The 25,257-nt window shown below is 45.8% G+C and overlaps 5 protein-coding genes across 5 annotated transcripts; 3 read left to right on the top strand and 2 right to left on the bottom strand.

Moving 5' to 3' along the window:
- Positions 1 to 267: 267 nt before the first annotated feature.
- On the top strand, positions 268 to 1,152 carry ACRALDRAFT_213482 (uncharacterized protein; the record flags this gene model as incomplete). Its single annotated transcript, XM_071024081.1, has 6 exons — positions 268 to 289; positions 333 to 403; positions 439 to 442; positions 513 to 540; positions 577 to 828; positions 891 to 1,152. 6 exons carry the CDS (start codon positions 268 to 270, stop codon positions 1,150 to 1,152), a joined length of 639 nt encoding a protein of 212 aa, XP_070871018.1.
- A 26-nt stretch (positions 1,153 to 1,178) lies between these two features.
- On the bottom strand, positions 1,179 to 3,162 carry ACRALDRAFT_2113978 (uncharacterized protein; the record flags this gene model as incomplete). The annotated part of the gene is made up of 6 exons (XM_071023654.1): positions 1,179 to 1,301; positions 1,409 to 1,723; positions 1,841 to 1,938; positions 2,009 to 2,010; positions 2,117 to 2,325; positions 2,407 to 3,162. 6 exons carry the CDS (start codon positions 3,160 to 3,162, stop codon positions 1,179 to 1,181), a joined length of 1,503 nt encoding a protein of 500 aa, XP_070871017.1.
- Positions 3,163 to 3,471: 309 nt separating this feature from the next.
- On the top strand, positions 3,472 to 4,939 carry ACRALDRAFT_213480 (uncharacterized protein; the record flags this gene model as incomplete). The annotated part of the gene is made up of 9 exons (XM_071024080.1): positions 3,472 to 3,494; positions 3,544 to 3,590; positions 3,647 to 3,697; positions 3,824 to 3,871; positions 4,498 to 4,540; positions 4,601 to 4,628; positions 4,687 to 4,802; positions 4,842 to 4,877; positions 4,924 to 4,939. 9 exons carry the CDS (start codon positions 3,472 to 3,474, stop codon positions 4,937 to 4,939), a joined length of 408 nt encoding a protein of 135 aa, XP_070871016.1.
- Positions 4,940 to 5,131: 192 nt separating this feature from the next.
- ACRALDRAFT_1007025 (uncharacterized protein) lies at positions 5,132 to 11,956 on the bottom strand (the record flags this gene model as incomplete). The annotated part of the gene is made up of 8 exons (XM_071014704.1): positions 5,132 to 6,799; positions 6,845 to 7,474; positions 7,576 to 7,835; positions 7,915 to 8,016; positions 8,092 to 9,108; positions 9,136 to 10,051; positions 10,109 to 10,314; positions 10,420 to 11,956. Coding segments are annotated over 8 exons (6,336 nt in total), but the record flags the coding sequence as incomplete, so codon positions are not given.
- A 600-nt stretch (positions 11,957 to 12,556) lies between these two features.
- Positions 12,557 to 14,703, top strand: ACRALDRAFT_1058816 (uncharacterized protein; the record flags this gene model as incomplete). Its single annotated transcript, XM_071015955.1, has 7 exons — positions 12,557 to 12,760; positions 12,885 to 13,027; positions 13,195 to 13,810; positions 13,870 to 14,089; positions 14,155 to 14,219; positions 14,294 to 14,401; positions 14,479 to 14,703. 7 exons carry the CDS (start codon positions 12,557 to 12,559, stop codon positions 14,701 to 14,703), a joined length of 1,581 nt encoding a protein of 526 aa, XP_070871014.1.
- Between the last annotated feature and the right edge of the window lie 10,554 nt (positions 14,704 to 25,257).

The following is a 25,257-nucleotide window of genomic DNA, read 5'->3' as shown; positions in this document are numbered from 1 at the left end:
CTTCCAATCGGCAAATCGCAGGGGTCCGTCCGGGGAGTTCCCGGGTCGGTAGTGGGAACACCGAAAAAGGGGCTCCCGCGCTTCCCCGGGACCCCGCGGCACTATGCCCCCAGATACTAGCGTTCGAAGATCAACGTCTTTCTGGGGAAAGAAGATCTAGTAGAATATTATCTTTTGATTGTGGATGTCTTGGTATATTTTATTTTTATTTTTTGTATTTTTTGAATATTATTCTCCTTAATAATAATAGTCGCGATGTTGCATGTGATGTTCGACTGCCCCTTGCACCGTAAAAGAGCCTCCAGGTTATAGTCTTACACCTATAAGATCAGTCATAGGCGCCATCCGTCTGCATTCCTGGGTTGGTGCCATTGGGATTTTTAGCATGACGGGATCATGTCCCGAATTCTAACTATGATCGCGACGATCCATTCCCGGTCTTCTTCCATCGTCATATATCCGTGACCAGTTCCCCCTTGTCAGGTTGATGGATTGCTGATCTTTCCCCCAAGTTCTTTTATATATTTCTCTACCCCCTCCGTCAACGCTTGATGCACATGCAACCTGCATCCACAGATCGACATTCGCCCTGCCCACTGAGGCGATTATTGCCCGACACGAGCAGATTAACGACGATTTCACGGCGATAAGACGTGACGATCATGTCTTAAAGGAGCCGTCCAATCCGTTTACAAACTCGGATTCCCGGCTCAGGAGTCAGGAACAGGAATTCATCAACACTCTCATGTGCTTCTTTTCGAGCCGGACAATCATAGCAAAATCGCACCGTCGCACGTGGAGGACCCGACCGTGGAAGAACGTGGTGACGTGCAAAAGGACTACGCACACTAACATTGAAATTAATTAATGAGTGTCGGACATGTCAATAGGCAATGGCAGGGGGCAATTGCGCGGGACGAAACCGTCCGAGTCCCCGTGCCTGACGCCGCCACTCGGCCGAGGCCACATATAGAATTGAACCGGAATCTGAAGAAATACACGCCCCCTAGAGCGCCTCGTATATTTGTATGTATCATAGTAAGGAACCCAGCCACAACCTTCGGGATTGCAACTTATGTGATCCTACTCGATACTATCCGCAGTTATGCCCGTGCCGGTTCTTCGTCTTCGACTCTCCCCCATCGGCCGTGACCGAGTGAGATCCGGCATAATCGAATTTACACATTAGTGACCTCGGTGATTTTGATCCACATGTCACGATGCGTGAATGTCACGCTCGACGTCTCCTTCCATCCGGCGTTGTGCGGCTCCGCGAGCTGGAAGTCAAACTGGCGCAAGAGCTGCTCATTCAACATAAAAATTATTAGCCTGTGGTCCAAAATCTCCAGACCTCTCTCGGCGGCATGTAGAATGGGGTCGAAAAGCGACAGCAATTGGTCAAACTCACCTCCCAGAAGATCTTGTTCAGCTCCATGAGCGCCACCTGCTTGCCGACACACATCCAGCGGCCGGTGCCAAAGACCAGCTCCACCGTCCTCTGCATCTCCTCCCCGTTCGGCTCGTCCAGGTACCGCTCGGGCCGGAAGACGTCGACATCCTCGCCAAAGATCTTCTTGTTGCGCATCATGCCGTAGTGGCAGTGTCCGATGGCCGTGCCGCCTGGGACCCATATACCGGCGATCGTGTCGCCGCCCGGGGGCACGGCTTTGTAATGGCCGTACGTCACGGCCGGCCGCATGCGAAAGCCTTCCCACATTACAGCCTACGGTAGAGCACATGTGTAAGTTTCAAGTTACTTGCAACACTTGCCTAGGATTGTGCCCTCTGGCAATGATACCGGTTGGGTGGAAAGGGCTACGGAATAAATCGTTATACGCACCTGGAGGTACGGCATGGATTGTGCTTGCGCGAGGGTGATGGGCACGGAGACACTCCCCTTGGCAAGGGCGTTTTTGATGTCGGTCTTGAGGCGCATGTCTAGGAGATGGGAGTTAGCGAGTCCATACACTGTGCGTTATAATTTGACTGGGTCGTTTGCTGTGGACACTGCTTCATTTTTAATTCTTAGGGATCGGAATTCAAACGTACTAAATGTCCGAGTTGATTAGTCCACATAGCTCTCTACTATAACGTTCCTCTTCTTAGCAGCACTTACCAAACTCTCGGTGTTGCAATCAAGTACAACATAACAGAGCGGATGACGATGGCAGTCGTATCAGAACCAGCAAAGATCTGGATCAGGGCCTCATCCTCAATCTCGGAAACGCTCAGCCCATGACGCATGAAAGACCCAACCATGTCTCTGGCATCCTTCTCGTTCACTTCAAAGCGTCTTCGGATTTCTTCTCGGCCAATTCTGATTATCTGTCGTCAGCCAGATGAAGACAACGGGAGGGGCCACGTGCAAGCAAAGGACCTTGGCATGTCCGCAACGTACCCAACGACCCTGCCCACACCATCCTTGGCCGTCGGTCTCGGCTTGAATCTGCTGTTGATAAAAGTCCAGCGCACAAAGGGATGAAGCCACGTAACGTCAGAGATCAGGGCACCCAGTGCTGCGAACTTGCTGATCTCCGCGCCGTACCCGTAAAGGTCTTCGCTGGCCTCCACCCAGCCAAACTCCTTTCCGTAGGCGAGCCTGGTGATGACGTCGAGCGTGAAGAAGCGACTGAGATCAGCAAAGTCGGTCTTTCCCCTCGTGACGTGCTTCCTCCTGATCACGTCGGCGAATTTGGCGATCTGGATGTCGATAATCTTCTCGAGATCGACATCGCGTCCGCTGTAGCCGCTCGCCACCTTGGCCTTCATCTTGTCATGGGAGGTCGAGTCCAGGATGTCTGCCAGGCTGGGCCTGTAGTAGTCGATACGGCCGGCCGACCACCACGGGTCGCGCTGGTAGGTGCTGCGGGCGCCATTGACGTGCTTCCAGACGTCCGGGTCCGAGGTCACCATGTAGTGAGGCCCGGTGCGGACCAGCGGCGAGTTGTATTTCTCCAGGCTGAGATGAGCAGGGCCCACGTCACCGATGACCTGGTGGTAGATGGACCAGAAGTGGGAGAACTTGCCCAGAAAGGGACCCGGGACGTGCCTCAGCTTGTACCATGCGATGATGGAGGAGACGATGTACCAAGACACAAAAAGAGCTGCAGAATACTTCAGGGCAGTGGCTGCGTCCAGCTCTGTTAATGCGAGCACAGCCATGGTGGTCACTGGTGGAACGCCTCTTGCAGGTCCTTTGGGTCTCCAGGCAGATGTCAACAACAACGGCGGGTTTCTCGAAGAACTTGAAGCAAAAATGAAAAGTTGGAACCTCGAGATGGAAGCAGGCACGGCATATATATGACAGTGTCCTTTGTCCTACCCCAGTTCAGTCAGGTTTCAGCCACTTGAGTTGCGGGGGTTGCATTTACTCGCTGAAGCCTGCAGGATGCCCGCTGGGCTCGGAGGCTGGGCTCTCGCACCAGCTCGGCGAGTTTCCGAGGACATCGACCCCGAAGTTACCTCTAGATGATGGACCACACGGACAGAATGATGTCTAATCCATAGAGTCCAAAGTTAATGCAGTGGTTGAACCACTCTAAGATTCAAGTTCCCGTCGATGCCAATGTTGACCCTTACAATGCGCTTAGGTGCTGCATGAACTCGAACCGTCTTCCTAGGTTTCGACTTTGGTCACAATTCTTAGGCATCTTCATCCAGGAGATTTACTACATCGTATGTTGCGCGGGGAGCTTAAGTGGGAGCTAGTGACAGAGACCCAGTGACAGAATCATTTATAATTATTTAAGCCCCGAGGCAACGAGTACCCAGACTACTGTCTCGGTACTCCTAAACACGTCTTAATATTGTGGACACGTTCAAGGCGCAACTTTCGAGGCAACTGCTAGGAGGTTCAGATATGGGGAGATAAGTGCTCTGCGTCACAAATGTCAAGGCATACAACTATCCGCACTTCGGCGACTAACGACTTTATTCTCCGATTACAGGACTCTCTAGGGAGACCTTAGAGAGACCTCACACATAACTCTTTTATAGGGCAATAACGAAGTCGCTAAGCTCCCTAAGTATCCTATATAATCTATATATATAACTAAAGGAGGTACTTTTAATTAGTATATAACCTTTATATAATTACGAACTACCTAATTTAAGAGTTAAATAATAGATATATCCGAAGAAAAGAGGGAATTAAGGATATAGGAGCTAGTAATATAGTTACTATATATATATATATATATATATATATATAGATAGAGTTAATTTATCTTACTCTATATAGTGTTAGTATATTAATTACATGTACTACCTAAAGTTATATATAAAATTATATAGTATACTCAAGGAGCTTAGCGGCTTTATTATCGCCCTATAAAACCATTACCTACAGTGTCTCTTTATAGAAATATAAGGTCCCTAATACTATTCCTATATATCACTCTCAAACTACGAACCACAAAGTAACATATACCTAAATACAAGGGCAACATTCGTACCCAAGATATTTACCCGAGGTACTAATCAGAGCCAGTGACATAGGGAAATACAGGACCCTGTTACAAACAGCGTACAACTCAATTGCGTAAAAAATTAGGCGATCGATCTGTTGATTCAATTGACTCTGTGTAAATCTCTAATCAAGTGCCAAAATCCTGCCCTTGTTCCTGCGGCAGGTCCACTCCTATTTTCGGACCCGGAATAACTCGTACTTCGGGCCAGCCTGTGCGACAGACCCCGGTATCTGTAAGCTTCCACAGGATATCGGATCCGGGTTATCACATCTGCCGGGCGCAGGGCAACTGTATCGGACCTTTGCTCCTGAAGCCGGAGGCAGGAAAACGTCGGTGAAGACGTAGGGAAATGTTTGTCAGGACGGATGCAAGTTACATGAGTAAGGGTACCTCAAGCGGTTCATATTTGTATGGGAAAGTCCCTGTTTATAAGTACCTCCACTCAACCCCACAGGGGATTGGGTGGCTAACAGTTCCTTACAATTGACTGGTACCCTTACGTAACTTCTGCTAGGCTGCTCCCAATCTCACAGTATCCACTGCCAAGTCTGACGGTCACTACTGTCACGTGACAGGCATCACCAAGAAGTCCCCGCATCGCAAATATCCAGCGGAGCTTGTCTGCACGCAAGACCCTCAACCGCCCGGGGGAGCAACGCCACAAGCGCGTCCACAGCCGCAGCCGGCACCAGACCCGGATTGTACTCGACGTGGACCTCCAGCCCCCCGTCTTCCTGCTCGCTGTAGTCGAACGACAGCGGGAACATGGCGCCCCGCGGCCGCGCCGCCCTAGCGCCGCTCAGCTGGGCGACCCGCACTTCCGGCCCCAGATTGAGGGCCGTCTCCAGTGCGTCCGATCGCCAGTTGTAGATGACCAGGACATCGATGAAACGGTGGTCATGGGCATCTTCGGACGGCGGCACAGCGAACTGAGAGCGGATTTGGGCGTAAGGCACCCGATGCTCAAGGGCGTGGTGTGTGGCCGAGCGTACCGCATCGAGCAGACCGGCCGCGGTGACCAGGTCCTCCTGCTTGAGCGCCAGACGCACCGGAAGACGATCCACGAAGAGACCTAGCATATCTGCCGTGGCGGGGTCGTCGCGGTTCATGTACGGGATGGCAAGGGTGATGATGCCTGATGATGGGGCGAAGACGGCGCGCAACGCGAGCGCTGTTGCTGCAACGGCGAGGCGCTGTGAGTATGCGTCGGGAGCCTCGGCGGGAGGTTGGATGCAAATGTGGCGAGACGAGCCAAGGTTGGCTTCTTTCATCTGCTTAGGCTGCCCGCCGTTGGGCCCCGAAAGAGGGTCGCGCGGCAGCATGTGGATGTGCTTCAAGGAACTCAGAGTTTCTTTCCAGAAGGCTAGCTTTTTGTTCACCTGCGTCTGTGTCTGCGCTTCCTGTTGATGAGTCTGGAGCCATCGTGCCCAGGCACCGTAGTCTATCTTTGATGACTGCTGGATATTCGTCGGCATGCTCTGAGCTGCTGCGATCGTATCCCGATAGTGGCGGCTCATCGACTGCAGGACCAGCAAAAGCGAGGCTCTGTCGGTGATGATATGATGTGTGATGAGGGTGATCTCTATAGCCTTCACCGCACCGTCTCTGCCGACACTGTCGTTGCTTCGATCCCAGATTACCATCCTCACCAGCTGGTCTCTAGTCAGATCGAAGGGCGCGTCGGCCAGAGCCTGCGTCTTTTCGTCATCCCACTGATCGCCATCGACACATTGCGCGCTAGCAACATGTTCGGTTGTAAAACGGCAAGGATGTCCCTGCGCATCCACGGCATACCGAGCTCGCATGATAGGGTTCTCGCGCTGAACGGCTTTAAAGGACTCGGCGAGGGCCTTCGTATTGATGGCGCCCGTGAGAGTGAACTGAATGACAGTGTGAAATGCTGACCTCGTGTCGGATTCTGCGTGGGAGTAGAACAGCTCTTCCTCCATATACGATAAAGGTGTCGGGTTAGACGTCGTGCCGTTCTGAACATTCTTCTCATGTTGAGATGATATATACGCAGAAAACGATTGTGTTTCGGGCTTTGCGGCAAGGGATGGTGTCTCGTACTGATCAATGACACGCGCCAGTTCTTCGAGGACCGTGGCGCGCAGGAGAAGAGCCACTGGGATATGGCGACCGGTCGACGAGGCCAGCTTCCGTGCGGCTTTGATGGCCAGGATCGAGTTTCCCCCCATCGCCAGGAAATCCTGGTCCTTCTGCATTGGAGCATTGGGGTCCAGGTGGAGCAGTTCTTTCCAGACTTCACTGATCACTCTCTCCGTCGCCGTCAGTACTGTTTCGCCGTTCTTGCCGCCACCATTCTGCATCTCGTCGTCACTGGCACCGCATGAGATGCCTGACCACTGGGAAACTGCCAGGTCTGCGAGCTTTCTTCGGTCAGCCTTGTAATTGGACGTTGTGGGAAGCTCTAACAGGCCCATCATCTGCGACGGCCGCATGTGGCCGGGCAACACGGCGGCAATCTTGGAACGCAAGGCCGCGAGATCGACGTTCTGAGGCGTCACGAAGCCCACTAGGCGCTTTCCCTCTTCAGATTGCCCTTTGGGGCCATTGTCCACGACCACGACGACGGCGCTCTGCACTTTGGGGTCCAGATCGGCCGCTGTCGAGATGGCGTGCTCAATCTCCTCGAGCTCGACTCTGAATCCGCGCACCTTGACCTGGTTGTCGATGCGGCCGACATAGTTCAGGTTCATCTCGTCGTCCCAGTACCCAAGGTCGCCGGTGCGGTACATGAGCTGCTGAGCTGGAGACGATGCGAATGGGTTGGGCACGTGTCGTTCCTTGTTGTTCTGCCCGTGGTTGACTCCCCAGTACCCGCGAGTCACCTGCTCGCCAGAGACGCAGATCTCGCCTGTGACCCCTTGGGCAACAGGGCACTGGCGGTGATCCAACACGTATACGCTGACTTGCGGAAGTTCGTGACCAATGGTTACTTTGTGGCCAGGCAGGAGTCGGCTGGTTGTTGAAATGGATCCGCACTGCCGTAGCAGTTGAGCCGGCTCATGTCAGTAAAAGTCAAAAGAGATGAACAAGAATGTTGCAAAAGAAAACGCAGGAGACAGAAAAGACCTGGACTTACCTCACTTGGACCGTAACCGTTGATCAAAGTCCGACCAGAACCCCAAATCTCAGCCATGGACTGCGGCACAGGTTCACCTCCAACCACTATCGTGTCAAGAAGCGGATGTTCGGATGGGAGGCAGGCTGACAATATCGATGGGGTCATGATGGCGGCGTGGACGCGCTTGAGGTGTTCGAACGGATCCGTCCGCTCTTTCAGCACGAGGGTACCGCCGTAGCATAGCGTGCCAAATATCTCAAGCGTGGCAATATCGAACCCTGAAACCGTATGTCAGGTCCATGTCATGTATGCATGGAAATCGCCGGGTACTCCAGTCTTGTTTGACCGATGACTTACCTGCTGAGAAGACCTGGGCGATCCGGCGACCAGGTCCTGCGAAGAGTCGGACCCCCGGGTTTGCTATCACGTTCAAGATGCTGAGGTTATGCAGTGGGACGCCTGTTCTTGGTCATTCAGTATGCATTTTGACCAGCCCGTCTTGTAGATGAACGGATTTGAACGGAAAGAACGCACCCTTTGGAACTCCGGTAGTCCCAGAAGTAAACACCAAGTAGATCACGTCGGCAGTTTGCGTGACGGTTTCCACTGGGGCCGCGTCCTGCGCGCCTTGCAGAAACTCGTCAACGACGATGCAGACACGACTCTCGTGAGGAGTGTCGTCTTTCCGAAACTCGATAGTTAACATGCAGTCCCGATTTGCCGACACAAAAATGGAAGCTCCGCTCTGCTGGATGATAGTCTCTATGCGCTTTTGTGGAAGAGTCACATCAAGTGGGCAACAGACACACCCAGCCTTGATGACGGCCACAATAGCCACGATCCAGTGTAGCGTTCGATCGGTCAATACGCAGACAACGACGTCTCTGGGCGCCCTGCCGTTCATGTGACTTTTGATGGCACGGGCTAGCTTGTTGGAAGCCTCATGCAACTCCTGGTAAGACATGCTGCCATCTTGTGTGGATTCAACGGCGCATACCCCCGGCCAGCTGGCCGCGGCACCCTCGAGCGCATCCTTGACGGTCCTGGGACCGCTGTGCTGTGTCTTGTCCGTGGGTGGTCGAATAAGAGCGGCCAGCTCGCTGCCCTCCAGGAGGCCCTTTCGCGCATCTTGGACGTGTACATGGCTCGAGTCCATCAAGCCCTTCAAGGCGTTCCGGAAGTGCAGCAGAACGCGGGAAACTCCAGCAGCGGCATAACGAGCAGCGTCGAAGAGAGCACGGACTTGGAGTCCATCTGGGCCTTCCTTCTCCACCATCAGAGACAGGTCGAATTCAACCATGAGTTCCTGGTGTTCGATCGACCAGTCCCCTTGCAGGGGAGGGACATCATATTCCGTTCCGATGACAGTGTGCATGATACCGTTGATGCTCTCGCTTCTCATGGCAGCCATGGCCTCGGCAGCGGACCACTGGAACTCCACCGCCGTCATTAGTTGGCTGTGGATAGATGATGCGAACGCCGAGATGGTTTGCTGCTCGTTGCCGATTTGAACTGGGAACGGAATGGTGTTGATCAGGGGGCCGACGATTCCTTCTACGTCCATCTCCATGTCCACACCTGACACGGCTTTGGCGACGAGATTGCGACCCGAGAGGACAGCCCCAAATGCCACACGGTCTGATAAAGTGTTGTTGGAGAGCACGAGGGCCCAGGCCGCATATAACAGAGCTGATGGGACGACACGGAGGCGACGGGCTGCCGATTCCAGATGACCAGTTCCCACGTCCAGGGACAAGGTATGATTGTTCATCCAGATGGATACCGGTCCCCCGGCTGGGGATAGGGCCGTGGACAATGGCATGGTTGGTAGTTGCTGGGCCTTCGGGAGTCCTAACTCTGGGAAGGCCGTCCCATCTTCTAAGAGCAGCTCGGCCCAGAATTTAGCCCCAGCTGGATCGCTCTGGAGCTGTTTCTGAGCGAATGCGACTCTTGTGAACTGATCGTGGCGAAAGGACATGGATGCTTCGGACGGCGCCAAATCAACTTGGCTGCCATGCTGAAAAGCCGCCCGTGCTTCGTTGACGACGATGCTAAGGGACCAACCGTCGACGCGAGCATGGTGCACCGCCATAAGAAGAATGGACGCCTGGCCTGGTACAGTGATGAGTCGAAACGCATTCATGGGCACGTACACGTCACCCGAGGACTCGTCGGATGCCATAAGTCGTCTACCCAGATCATCAGACTGTGCCCGGATGACGGAGTCGGCCCGATCAGGCGTCGTTTCTTCGTGTGACCAGTCCAGGTCCACCTGCGGTCGTATTTCCTGCAGCCCGTCTTTCAGTAAGAACGACGTCCTGAAGGCCGGGTGTCGGCCCAGAGCCTGGGTCCACGCAACCTTGATCCTGTTGAGATCGTCTGTAGTCGCTGGGTAGAAAGGAATCCGGATGTGCAATAGCATGTAGTTGAGCCCGGGTGTCTTGATGCTGGCTTGCACCATCTTGCTCTGGAGACTCGTCATAGGGACAAGGGCCTTGGGAGTATGAAGTACCTCAAGCCCCATGTCGTCTCCGAGGCCATTCGGTTTCACCTCGTGCTCCCTTTTTTCATTGGGGTCTTTGAACCCCATCTCCCGCATTGCGTTACACACAGAGTGGAGATCTGGGAGATCGAAGAGGGCCTTGAGCTCTATTGTCAGACCTCTCTTCCGCAGGTAGGACAGAACCCGGATCGCCGCGAGGGAGTTTCCGCCTAGCTCCCAGAAGGAACACCCGTCGTCAAGGTGATCTACGGACGCTGAAGTAGCAGCGGCGATGGCCGCCCTCAGTATCCCCATCCTGGTTGTGTGTTCATTTCCCGTGCCGCTGCTATTGATGCCGTTCATAAAGTTGTCGTGAAGACCCAAGGCTAAGGGGCCGGGGTGTGAGTTGCTCTTCCTGTTGCTCTCTTCTTCCTCCAGCATTCGCCGCAGCGCCTTGACGTCAGTCTTGCCGTTGACCGTCAACGGAAGGGCTTTCAGGGCTCGTATCCTGTCTGGCACCAGAAAGTCTTCGTGCTTGCGCGCAAGAGCTTGCCGCAAAACTCCAGTGTCCAGACTTTCCGGGGCGACAAAACCTATCAGCTGCTTCTCATGTATGAAAGCCGCAGCCTCCGAGGCGCCCTGTGCAAGGAGGGCTGGCACGACCTGCGATTCGAGGTTGATCAGAAACCCGCGGTTCTTGACCATGCTGTCGATGCGACCGGCAAACTCGAGACCGTGGCTTGTCCTCCTGGCAAAGTCACCCGTCCGGTACGCCCTCTCCCCACTCTGCAGGGTGATGAACTTCTCCGCCGTGAGCGACTCATTCCGATAGAAGCCTACTGCTAGCCCGGGCCCCGTAATACACATCTCGCCAAAGTCGCAGTCGTCCTCGCCTGTACCTGTGCCAGCACCGCTTGACACGTCCCCGCCCGGTAGAAGCACCACGCGCGACCCTTGCATAGTATGGCCAAGCGTGACTGGTTCCCAAGGCACGGCGCGGCCGATCAACGACATGATGGTTGTCTCTGTCAGCCCGTACGCGTTGTAGATGTTGCGGGTTGGCGTCCACCATTTCTCCAGCAGCGACTGTGACGGCGCCTCGCCGCCCAGGATGATGGTCCGGGCCTTGTCGAACGTATTCCCCGGGTCACCGAGGACCGACAGTACAGAAGGGGTTGCCACCAGGATAGTCGACTTGGCCGCGCACTCGAGCAAGTCGCTGCTGCTGCTCGTCATCATCACCTGCGCCCCGTTGCAGAGCGCCGAGACGAGGACGGCCACGCAGGCGTCGAAACCGGGCGAGAACAGAAGAAGTACCTTGTCGTTCTGGTTGGCGTTGAAGTTGAAGGGGGTCTCATCATCTCCTTGCTGTGCGTAGTTCAAGATGGCCGAGTGAGGTATCATCACGCCCTTTGGTGCGGATGTCGTCCCCGACGTGAAGATCATGTAAGCGAGGTCCGAAGGCTTGATTTCCGGCCAGTATCGATCAAGCATAGTCGTCCACTGTCCGTCGGATGCCGGTTCGAACGCTGCTGCTTGCACGTCGGGCATGGAAACAACGTCATACCCTGAAAGGTAAGAAGAGGCCCCAGCCGGAGCGCCTAGATCGATCACGACCCGAGCGGAGACAGCCTCCAGAGTCGACGCTATACGCTCCTTTCCCCATGCTTCGGCGTCGATGGGAACATAACAAGCGCCGGCTTTCAGGATGCCAAAAAAGCAGACGACCATCTCGATGCTTCGCGTAGCCAGCACAGGGACAAAATCTCCTGGCAGCACCTGTTTCTGCTGTAAAAGCAAGGCAACATGGAGCGCTGCATCCTCAAGCTGCCTATACGAAAAGGTTCTTGAGCCCAAAGAAATTGCTGGGTGATCGGGCTGATTATGTGCCCATCTCTCAAAGAGATCATAGATAGACCTGGCTTGCTTTGTTGGACTATGCATGGTTCTGTTCCTAGACAATATTAGTTGATGATGTCATAACCAATATAAGCAGTACTTAGGTACCCTATCGTTATAAGGGATATTCCTTTTTGACTAGTGGTAAAAGTCTGCGACTGATGATAGAGAGAGCGACTTAACATATTCGTAGTTGCCAAAACACCCAGCCTCAAACTCCTTCTATTTCATTTTATTCTTTTTTTTTTTATCTATAAAAGGACTACGAGCGAAATCCAGGAAACTCCACACTCTCACAAATGCAGACAAGACATGCACATATTTCGGGGACTATTCGGCACATATATAAACTACGCCCAAATCCCTGCATCATATAGACCCCCATTATCTCCAAAGTACCCGAGCTGACCTAGAGCATCATTTTATTCTTTCGGCATCCTTCACTAGTTGAAATCCGCAGTCTTCCGATCAGTCGTAGTACTTATATCCTAGCGGTCAGCATCGCCTCCGTATCTGGGCGTCTTCACGGTTCCTTCTGCGTTAGGCCTTTAGCCTCTCAAGCCTACAAAGTGCTATCATTTGTTACAATCTACCCACTGTCTTGATGAAACACCCATAATGGACCACTTCCGCAAACTCTTGCCGGAGGATCTGCTCCTGGCTCGACCTGAAATTCAGAAGCTGCATGTGGTCTCGGATACGTTTGCGCGCACCATGAAGATGCTACGAAACTTGTCAGCGAGCAACACCATACTCGCTTGCCTCGTGCTTCCTATTCTCTTGTACATTTTGATTAGGAGGACCGGCATGTTCATTTTCGAGGTGAGTCCCGCAAACGTTGCACAACGTGCCTTCTCCGTCCATCTCACACATTGCTTACACATGTGTGTTCAAGGCGGTAGTGCAGAGCATCCTGTCAACATTCAAGTCGGGTGTTTTGTCCAAGGGAAGGAAAGTCTCTGGTCCCGCATGGCAGTTCCCCAACGGCCAGATCATCGACAAGTTCGCGAATGGGCGTGCCAAGTCTGATGAATGGAGAAAGAAATATGGAGCCGTGTATCGGGTCTGGGGGGGCCTTTCACCGGAGATGTGAGTGTTGATTCCTCTTCACCGTTCGGCGTCATCTGGTGCATAGGAGATTGTATTTTGTGTGGATTCATACCATTCAAATCTTCTTTCGTCATCCTCTGGCTTGGCTTCTTCACACTCTACAGCGTGCTGCGTGACACTGACACATACAAATCCCTCTGCCTTAGAGTCATCACTACACCTGATCATCTCCGAACGTTTTCTCTGGACGGAGACAAACACGGAAAGCACTCGAACCTGGGATGGTTTCTCGACCAACTACTTGGGCACTGCATAGGCTTCCTCCAAGGCGACGAGTGGAAGAAGAAGCGCCAGGTCTTTTATCCTGCTTTCAGCCACGACGGCACCACGTCTCGAGCGGATTCAACCGAGATCGCTGCGAGGAAGTTCGTTCACGACTTGCCCTCCACCCAGTCTGACGGCGCCGCAACTAAACAGGGAGAACCCTTCAGTTTCCGCATCGTCCAAGGTTTCAGACAGTTCCCTCTGTTCGTCACCGCCAACGTGATCTATGGGCCTATGTCAGATACCGAAAAAGATGAACTCTGGGCCCTAGCTGGGAAACGTCTTGCGTTGTGGCCATATGCCGTCATCGGAGGCCCCTATCGCTTTAGTTGGGGCGGCCTCTTTGATCGGAAGACCTACCATCTCCTCGAAGATTATACCACAGAGTGGCGCGAGTACAACGACCGCATGGTGAAGTCGAGGCGTGCAATTGGCCTCAGAACTCCTCTCGTTCTGTTCTACGAATCATACGAAGCAGGAGATATTACCTTGGGGAATGTCAGTCGCTTCATCCGCGTGGATCTGCTGCCAGATCATAGATGCTAACCAAAAAAAAGCTCATGCACAGCCTAGACGAGATCATTTTGACCAACTTGGACGTCATGGTGCATGCTATCACCTGGGTCATCACCCTCATTGCGGACAACAAGCATGTCCAGCAGGAATTACATGAAGAAGTGGACGCCAACTGGGACAATCTCCAGGAGTATCTTTCAAGAAGCGATACGCATCTGCACCGAGCTTTTCTGGAGACCATTCGCCTGCAGCCACCTGCGAGTAAGGACTCCCACAGTACATCTATCCGCCATTATCGCTGACCAAAGTTCGTGCCATGCGTATAGTTTTCAACATTGGCGAGAGTTCGCCGTCAGTCAAGAACCTCGATGGAGTTCTCGTCAAGCCGGGCGTAAGTACTTCGAAATGCGCCCGTCGTTAAAATCGTCAACATCATTCTTTTGCTCGAGACTAACATATTGCTAGACAATGGTCCTGGTGGACGTGCTGTCCATCAACGTTCGAAACCCATTCTGGGGTGATGATAGCGAGGACTTCAGGCCATCCCGCTTCAAGAATATCAAGGCAACAGATGTAAGTAGTTGCGACTCCAAATTCCACATTGTTGCCTTGTAGTTAGTCGTCGCTAACTCTTGCCGCCAACGCTTCAGCTACGATACAACTTGGCCATCTTTGGATTCGGCAGCCGGAAGTGTCCAGGACAATATGTCGCTGCGCAAGGGGTCAAAGCACTTCTTGTTCACATATTGAGGCAGTACGACATTGAAGTCATCAAGGAAAGAACGGACGGGAAGAGCCACGACACAGACAAAGCGCAAGTGATTCCGATGGCAGATGTAATAGTTCGCTTGACCAATAGAAGCAATGGCCGTTAAACGAGTCAGCCATGGCTTAGGACGAAGCAAAGGATGGAAGCGGATGGATACTTGACCTGATTTGCGAAGCCAGCATTTCGTCAGTCATCCTGATTCTACGAATATGGTTGAATGCGGAATGAGTATTCGCGCTTCCTAGGAAGTAAAATCCGGAAAAATTGGCCCCTATTACCCTTGTTTTTTCAGTGAAGCTCAGAACCTGATTAGTGGATATTGTTCCGGTGCAGCGACAGGACAGGGTCGTGGATTGTCGTACTGTATCTCGAGCACTTAAAAGAGAGGTGAAAGCGTTATATTATCTATCTTCCACGTATATAAAGGAAAATTATATGCTAGGTCTAAATACATTATAAGATATACCCTTCGGATAATTATCCTTCCGATATATAGCCATAACTTAATATTACCTAATAATAGTGGGTTTTCCTTTATTTAGTTTAACACACCCCCTAATTAAGGTGCTATTTTTATAGCTCTTTAATTACCTTCGAGTACTTTGTTTCCTTAATTCGAAAACTCGGCGAGGTAAATCCAGCTAACAAACGCTATATAATTATATTCGTGATATTTCCTAAATATTAATAAAAGCTTTAAACATAAAGGAAATTTTCTATAAATAGGTTAATAGGGCTGATTCCCTATTATAGGAGCTTATAATAGTAGATTTTTTTAGCTTAAAAAGCTATTCCTTCCGCCTAATTTATGACGATTCTTTTCCCTTTACCTTTATCAAAATCATTAGTTTTCTTACCCACTTTTTAACGATTTTTAATTCTTTTTTTAGCTATCTTTAACCTTAATTAATAATTTAATAACGCTCGCTATAGTAAGTGATCTGCTTAACTTCTATTTAGTCGTCGTACTTTTTACTTACCTCGGCACTAATCGTGGGTCTCGGCTATATAGGACCCTTTTCCTGCTATCTCGAATAATTATGCCGCCACGCCCCCTCCCGCTATACCCCCTCCTATTCAGTATTCTCCTCGGGTAAGTTAAGCTTTCTATTAGTCTGCTTTATACTCTAATAACGAGTAAAATAAAAGGAATATTAATATAGTCGATTCTAAAGCTAGTCTATCTAATACCGCCACCGCCGCCCCTACCTCCGACCCCGCCACCCCTTTACCTTCTAAGAAGGCGAAGACTAATAAAGGCAAAGGTAAGGCAAAAGTAAGCAGTAAAGAATATATTCCGATCGCTTTCGATCCTCCCTATATTTAATATATACGTGGTATCGTGTCCAGTAAACAGAAGTCGTTTAATAAATACTATATATACTCTAAACGATTAAAACGATATAGTAAGTGTTATAGCGGTAATTATACGTGCAAGCTTATATAAGTGCTCCTTTTTCTTATTTTTGAGACTTACGACCGCTAACTTATACTTAGTCCGGCACACCTCTTACCTCTTATCCGGGTTTTAATTAAAGTCGTCGGTGGTTAGGATAATATAAGGGTTCGAGACGTTCCGGGTATAAGTGCTTATCTAAGATTTACGACTATTATTTCTTATTTACTAACTCCTTAGTAGTTCGAAGATAAGCTTAAGAAGACTATTAAGTTTTAATTAATTCTGCTTAATAAATTTAAGGAATTTTTTAATAAGTCCAGCCTCGAGCTGGTTCTAAATAAGGCACTCGTTAAGGGTATTAAAGGCTCTAATAGAGCATCGGAAGACGGGCTAGGCTCGGCGTTAATAGATACCGTTTAAAAAGCTATCGCGGAGTAAGTAAAGAAATTAATAGAAAATGCTAATAAGGCCGCTAATACTTTAGCCGATAATAAGGAGATAGATAAGTAGTTTTTTAAGTATATTTCGTCTAAGTATTTATCGCTTAGTAAAGAGCTTTTATAGCGTATAGCGTTAAGGGTTATATAATACCCTTTTTCCCCTATTATAGGGTTAACTTAGATAATTAATTTTCGGTAGCGTTTTTAGTCCTTAGTTAATTTCCTTAATTTCTACCCCCTCCGAGTACCTTTATATTAAGGTGCGCTCGGAAAGTCTTAAATCGTTGCCTTAGGAGCGCCTTCGTTAAACCGTCGGCTAGTATCTCTTTTATAGTAAGATAAACCACTCTAAATACCCCTTTTTTATATTCCTAGCGGACCTATATACGCTATATATCGACGTAGCGTAAACGGGTTTTAATCCGGTAGTTATTATTAACTATAAGTCGGATTATTTATATTATCGTAATAGATATCCTAAAGTAACTCCGGGTTAAATCTTATCTCGGCGAAAAGACGCTTTAGTCCTATTATTTCCTTCGCGACTTATTCTAAAATAAGCAGTTCTGCCTTAGTTATAGACGTTATAACCGTGGCCTAGCGATTAGCCTTCTAAACGATAAGACCACTAAAAAGGCTTATTAGAAAACCTTATAATAATCGGCGTATATCTATATCGTCTATAAAAAAGGCGTCCCTAGCGATTACTATTACCTGCACCCCTATACTCGAACCGTATTAAATTAAAAGGTTACGCGTTATAAATAAATAGCGAATTACTTAATCCACGGCTTTCTTATATTCTTATATAGGGTTAGTAAGAAATCGTGATAAAACAGAAAACGCGAATACTATATTAGGTCTAATCATAATTACTATATAAAGCAGTAATCCGACCTTCTCCTAAGATCTCTTTATTTAGTATTTAGTTACTTTACTAGTGCTTTTGTTATAATCTATAACGGGGATCAGGATTATCGGATATATATTTAGAGTATTTATCCCGAATCTCTATACTACTTTCTTAATATATAACTCGTATAATAGGTTAATCTTATACTCGGCTCGATTTTATATGATTTTAATACCCAGGAAGAATTCGGTATCTCCCTTATCCGATACTTCGAATCGACCTTTAATACCGTTTATAATTTCGTGTACTCGAGACGCGTTATTTCTATAGAATAAGACTAATATATCGTCTATAAAGAATATAATAAAAACATCTCTTTTTAGAGTAAAAAAAAGGTATAGTTCTTCTAAACTAGCCTCTATTCCTAGCTCCTTTAACATAGCTAAAAAGGTTATAAACCAGAGTCTTAGCGAGTCTCTTAGGCTATACAGAGCTTTATCGAGCTCTAGACACTTTCCTAGTTACTTAAATCCTTTAGGTAGCTTATATATAACCAGCTATCCGGTCTTACTTTATTCGGCGTGGATAAAGGCGTTTATGATATTAAGTTACTTAATCTTAAGGTCGAATTATACGGCGAGCGTTATTACTATACGGAATAAGCGCGCTACGAGCGTCGCTATATATATACCCTTAATCGTAGAGCTATCTTAAAGATCGCCCCTTACGCAGATACGTGCCTTAGCTTTCTTGAGATATCCGTCTTAGTTAAATTTATAGGTAAAGACCTATTTTTATAGAAGAGGTCTGGTTTTTATATTATCGCGGTTAATTTCTCTTTATATACGTTTTTCGATTAGTTTATTAACTTCCTTATACGCTACTTTGTTAAATTAAGCACTTATTAGATATAAAGTTATCTCTAACTAGTTCCTTAGCGGAGGTTATAGGTTATCCCGATAAATCCGTCCATCGATCTTTAGGCTTATTATCATTTACTTTTTCGCCACTTTACTTATCCAAGCAGACCTCTTAGGATCTACTACTCTAAGAAACATTAAAAAGAACGCTAGAAACGCGGATAGGTCCTTTTTATATTCCTCCCGTTAATTAGATATAAGGAATATAATTAGGGCTCCGTCTTCCTCCGGTTTAGCTTCGTGTATCCTCCGATTAATTATTTTTACCTTCCCCTAAGCTCTGCGTTTACGGATCCTTACGCTTAAATATATTAGTTCTATATATTATTTACTTATCTTAGGTTTTAGTATATCGGACTTTATTAGAGGGATTAATAATTACGATAGGGTGATACCGTAACTCTATTTAAGGGTAGCTATAACCTTAGAAAAAGTCTATATATTCTTATCGCTTACTTTATACGTTAAGTAATCTAAGTCAAGCTCTAGACCGGGCGTATCTAGCGTGTTAAGCCTAGCGTCCTTATCACTAACCGCTATATCGCCTTCCTAAGAGTAAGGTTAATACTTAGGCTTAGGTATTTCGAGCACTATCCTTAGTTTCTTTTACGGTAATCCGGGTTATTCCTATTCCTGTATACGCGTAGTCGGTTTAGGTATTTCTTATAGTATTTAAAATCTAATCGCTATAGTTTATAATAGTATATACTAAGTATTAGTATTAGGATCCGGCTACGTATTAGTATCCGTTTCTAATACTCCCTTTACTTCTACCCCCGAGTTTAAACCCGCGGACTATACTTATTCTTTAGATATTACGCTTAACGTCCTTAGAGGCAGTATTTAAGGGATAAATTCTGTGTTTTTATCCTCTTTTTCCTTTTCGAAGAGTATAATCCACTTTCTTATCTTTACCTCCTTAATTTATAATTCTTCTTTAAGCTTTAGGTTATAAAACACGTGCTTATTAAAGCGAACGTTACGCGTTAAGATAACCTTTTAGAGCTAAGGGATCCAGATCCTATAGATATTATAGGCGACGTATCCTACCAGGTATCTAATATAAGCCCTTAGCTTAACTTTATACGCTTTCTTATCTCTTTCCGCCTCTTTATCCCTTTCTAGCGGGTAAGCACGGTATCTATATACGCGTAATATACTCTAATCAGGGCGTAGGTCAGCGGTATACTCTCTTATTAGTAATAGCGTATTATTCCTAAACTATAAGTCTAGGACCTTAATTAGGGATTTCTATCCTAGGCGTTTTAAAGGACTTATATTAATGATTTTCGCCGCTACCTTTATACTCTCTGGCTATATAAATTTAGGTAATCCTGCTCCGGTAAGCATTACGTTCGACTTATTAACCACCTCTTATCCGGCTTATTCCGATCCTCTATTTAGTTTATAGGTATATAAGGGTACGACTTCGGCTTTAATTCCTTAAAAGCGCTACCACTATTAGAAATAGGTGTTTCCTGATATATATATTATAGCAGGCTTATTATTACTATATATCTTATAAATTAAAACTAAGAACTATTATATAACCTAATTATCGATAGATATTAAAGCGTTATAGATCGTGACGCTATCTTTAGATATAATTAGTATTATATAAATCTATTCGCTATATTCGTCCTTTACTATAAGGAGATATCGTATACCGTTATAGCTTTTAGGTAGCTTTTAGAGGTCCTAATAAATACGCTAAAAGGGTTAAGGTAATCGGTGATCGGATTATCTCCGCGATATAACTTATATAGTCTATATATATAAACACACCTTATAATCTATCCGCTTAGTTCCCTTAATTAATATATTCCTTACGTTACGAATAAGCTCTCTTAAAGCATCAGGACCTAAATAGCTAGCTCTTAAATACTATAATTATTCTTTATCGACTTAGGGTCTTAGGTTATCTACTAAGGGCCTATAAATCTTTAATCTTAAAGGCCGATTAACTACTATAACGAGTATAAAGATAAAGTCGGTGCTAATTAGAATTATGTCTCGGATTATTATAAGAATAAAAGAGTAAAAAGAAATCTATTTATACTCTAGAATTATAACGTTATATTAATAAATTAACTTTAGTAAGATAACGCTATTATTAGCCGTATTATAACGTAGTAAGTAGTTAAACCCAGAATACTAGATACTAACTTTATATAGTAAAGCTTCCGAAACGATATTCGTATAGAATCCCTTTATAATAACTATATTATTAAGCTCTAGATCTGCTTTTAGAGCACCTAGTCCCCTATCTAATAGACCCTTAAAGATCCTCTTACCTTTCCTAATAATCGGAAATTCCGTTATACCTAATTTAACTATACCGTCGTATAGGATAAATAATCCTTTAATAAGTAAATCGACTAAGTTAATAAGGTGAGTTATACCGTAATTATCGAGAAGAGTGCTCTTTAAGAGCGGATAGTCGCTAATTCTAAGCGTAGAAAAGACTAAAGGAGGTTCCTCTTCGTCGTAGAGAAGCGTTAGGTCTAGGATCGTCGCGATAACTTTCCTAGGGTAGCTTTCTCTAGCGGTATCTTTACTCTCCGAGCTTAGACTCTAGCCTTTCTTTACTAGGTTATCCTTTAGATTCTTTTATTTTAGCTATTAGATCTCCTTCCGGATTTTCTTAATATTACGCTTACTTATTACGTAATTAGGCTTATTATTCTTCCCGGTTAGAGTATAGTCTAGGCGGAAGCACTACTTAGGTTTCTATTAGTGGGTTCGCTTATAGGGATAAGGAGAACCTTTACCGTTTTTTCCTTTACCGTCTTTATCCTTATCCGAGCTTTCTCCTAGTATAGTAAATACGCGATAACGCGTTCTATTAATAGCTAGGGCTTTAGAAATCGCTAGAAATTTATAACCGTAACTTAGAAGGTCTTAGATACCTTTATTATTAATCTCCTTAAGGATAAGCTCTTAACGCTTAGATTCGGCCTATACCGGGCTAAAGCGGTATCCGACTACTTAAAGGAAGTTATATATAGTAGTTATTCCCTTAATATTAGCTACCTTATAGTGTCTCGCGTATTAGAGAAAAGCTGCTTATTCGGTATACCAGGGATTAATCTTAGTATTAGCACGATATACGTCTTTAAGATAGCGATCGTATACTCGTCTAACTTCTTCCTTAGCGTAAAAAGGGCTCGGTATAAAGATCTTCTTAAGCTATTTAATTAGTTATTAGTTAAAGAATGTTTTCCGGATCACGATACGGTTTTCGGTGCTACTTTTATCTATAGTGTTATTAACCTATTATTTCTTATACTTATCCTCGAATACCTAAATCGCGGCACTCTAGGCCTAAGTATACGCTATAGTTTTAACCGATTAGTAGATTAGTTAACGGACTTTATTAAGCGACTTTATTATACCTTAAATTTCTTGGTTTTCGATTATAGCACCTTTATATCCGACTTTGTATTTTTCGTAGATCTTATTCTTATCCGGAGCCACTAGCCTTCCTTAATCGTCTTAAGTAGTTAAACGCTCTCGAATCTAATTAAGGGTTTCCGGCTTAGTACGCTTTAGGATATCGTCTAGGTAATCGGGTTTATTAGGATCCATAAGTTCCTAGACCTCTAGGGTACACGCCGTATTCTATAGCTTAAGGATCTAATCCGACTATTAATTAGTGGATTCTAGGCGTGGTATTAATACACTATAATCCTTTGAGTTTATTTTTAATAATCTTTAAATAAGCTTTTAGTAAGGGGTTAAAGGCTTAGTACCGAGTTAAAGAGCTGCTAGGCTACTTAAAAAGAGAAAGATAAGCACTTAATTATAAAGTGATAGTCGTGTTAGAAGTTACTAGCGTTTATCTACTACCCGGGCTTATAACTATTATACTATATCTTAAGCACTTAAAAAAGAGGTAAAAGCGTTATATTATCTATCTTCTACGTGTATAAAGGAAAATTATATACTAGGTCTAAATATATTATAAGATATACCCTTTAGATAATTATCCTTCCGATATATAGCTATAACTTAATATTGCCTAATAATAGTGGGTTTTCCTTTATTCAGTTTAACATAGATAAGGCGGGTAGTGCGCACTAGTAGGACCGAGGAACCAGTTTACAGGGAGTACCGGTATTTATACGCCCCCTATTCGGTATTTACTGTCCACTTAACCCCAAATAAGAAGGTAACGCGAGCGCGTGTATAAGTAAGATCTTAGCTATAAATATTACGTATCTATACACGTTAGAGTAGGTAATCAGGATTACGTGGTGTGTATAATAAGGTTACGTGACTAGGGTATCAGGATTATATAGTATATAATAAGGTTATATAACCAGGGCATTAAGATTACGTGGTGTGTATAAGAAGGTCACGTAACTAGGGCATTAGGATTACGTGGTGTGTATAATAAGGTCACGTGACTAGGGTATCAGGATTACATAATATATAACAAGGTACCTAGCATAAGGATATTATATATTCTTAATGCCTTAGGGTTAATAAATACAGAGGCAGAAATAGTAGTGATTTAGTGGCTTAAGATATCTGGTTTTAATTACAGAGATTAAGGCTTATCGTGAGGTATAGGTATGCAGTATATACGGCTAAGATCTTACTTATACACGCGGTCGCGTAACCTTCTAAAAATAGATTAAGTGGACAATAAATAGTGAACCGGGGGCGTATAAATACCGGTACTCGTTTATAGGGGACTTAGTTAGTATATAGTATACTTAGTATAGAGTACCGGTATTTATACGCCCCCTGTTTACTATTCGTTATTCACTTAATCCTAATTAGGAAGGCTATATAACCTTATATACTAAGTAGTTTTTTTTTATATTAGCTTTAAAGTATAATACTATATAACCCCTGTTTATTATATTAAAAGTAGTTTTACGGTTTACTTTTTAGGAAATTTAAAAGGGTTTAATAAATATACCTTTACTAATAGCATCTAAATTATAATATATAATATATTCGTATATTTATTCTAAATCCGATTCTATTCCCTAGTTAATATTAGGTATAGTTAGTCCGACTAGGGCACTTAGTTATTCCGACTAGGGCAATACTAATAACACCTGACGCTAGCCGCCACGACTTCTTTTTATACCTAGATACTTATAGACACGTATTGAGCGTATCGTTATTACGATGAATTAAGCGTCACTACGATTAATTAAGTGTATCGTCGCTATAATCGATTAAGCGTATCGTCGTTACGATTAATTAAGTGTATCGTCGGGACTATCGCTACGATTAATCGAGTATATCGTCGGGACCGTCGCTACGATCGATTAAGTATATCGTCGTTACGATTAATTAAGTGTATCGTCGGGACCGTCGGTATAATTAATCGAGTATATCGTCGGGACCGTCGCTATAATCGATTAAGCGTATCGTTATTACGATTAATTAAGTGTATCGTCGGGACCGTCGCTATAATTAATCGAGTATATCGTCGGGACCGTCGCTATAATCGATTAAGCGTATCGTTGTTACGATTAATTAAGTGTATTGTCGGGACCGTCGCTATGATTAATCGAGTATATTATCGGGACCGTCGCTACGATCGATTAAGCGTATTAGGGGGACTATCGCTATGATCGATTAAGCGTATTATCGTTACGATTAAATTAATTAAGTATATCGTCGTTACGATTAATTAAGCAGATATCTTATAGTATATAAAAGTATCTGGGTATAAGCGGAACACGCGGGCGGGTGTCACCGGCTATTAACATAGGACCCTAGTCGGAATAACCAAGTGCCCTAGTCGGATTAACCGTACCCGTTAATATTAGGTTCGAATAATAAAAATACTAGCTATAATCACTATCCGAGTTAATCACGTTAATATTATATTAAGGAGCTATAAAGTAGACTAGCAGGATACTTAGTCCCCCTGGTTTAGTATCTCTAAAATCCTATTCTTATATACCTAGAAAACGCCCTGCCTTTAATGTATCTACTTATACTGAGTACCACTATTTATAAGCGGAGTACCACTATTTACAGCCGCCCTGTCTGGTATTTGCAGCCCTCTCTATCCTATTTCGGAAGGTTACGCGAGCCCGCGCAGTAGTCTGTATACGCCACCATCTTAGCTACAGATATCGCGTACCGGTACGTACCCCGGATCACGATAAAATTTTCATAGTGTTAAGACTGCCGCTATTCACTATGACTTATCTCGAATGCTCTGTACTGCAAAATCACTGCTATTTTTCGATTATTTTTATTATCTTTAAGTATCTTAGAATACCCGATATCCTTTGGTTCGAGTTATTCCGACTATACCACTTGGTTATTCCGACTATAGTTCAGACATAGACCCTTCGCAACCACGGTCATAAACCACTTCGACGTCTTTTTTTTTATTAATTTAATCGCTTGGACTTAATTAACGGATAGCTTGTTTATACGATTAAGCTAGTAGTAGCAGTAGCAGTAACTCCTTTGTCTTCCCCTTCGCCTTCGTCTTCGTCTTCCTCTTCGTCTTCCACGTCCACACCTATACCACGCCTACGCGACCGCGGCTATCTTATTCTTACTTTATATAACGAGGTAACGGAACGCGCTGCCTGTATCTTAAGATTAACGACGTAGATTAACGACGTAGATTAACGACGTAGATTAACGACGTAGATTGACTATGTAGATTGACTATGTAGATTAACGATATAGATTAAGAAGGAAGATTAGTAGGAAGATTAGGGTCTAGGTCTAAACTATAGTCGGAATAACCAAGTGGTATAGTCGGAATAACTAAGTGGTATAGTCGGAATAACTCGAACCTATCCTTTACCTGTCCGTGGGCTAAAAAGAGGGTAGAAGAGAGTAGTAGGGTAGTAGAAAAGGGTGGTAGAAAAGGGTGGAAAAGAGTAGTGGAAAAGAGGGCGGAAAAAATTTTCTTATAAGGTCACGTAATCAGTCACGGAATCAGTCACGTAATCAGTCACAGAATCAGTCACGTAATTAGTCACGTGACTAGTCACGTGACCGCTTATACACTAATTATATTATATTAAGGTGTGTGTATTATTGGCTCGTGGTT

Source organism: Sodiomyces alcalophilus (genome assembly GCF_042370955.1).
Source record: "Sodiomyces alcalophilus JCM 7366 unplaced genomic scaffold ACRALscaffold_10, whole genome shotgun sequence".
Classification (NCBI taxonomy): Eukaryota; Fungi; Ascomycota; class Sordariomycetes; order Glomerellales; family Plectosphaerellaceae; genus Sodiomyces; species Sodiomyces alcalophilus.
Note: the sequence above shows the minus strand (reverse complement) of the source record. Positions and strands in the feature narration are given on the sequence as shown.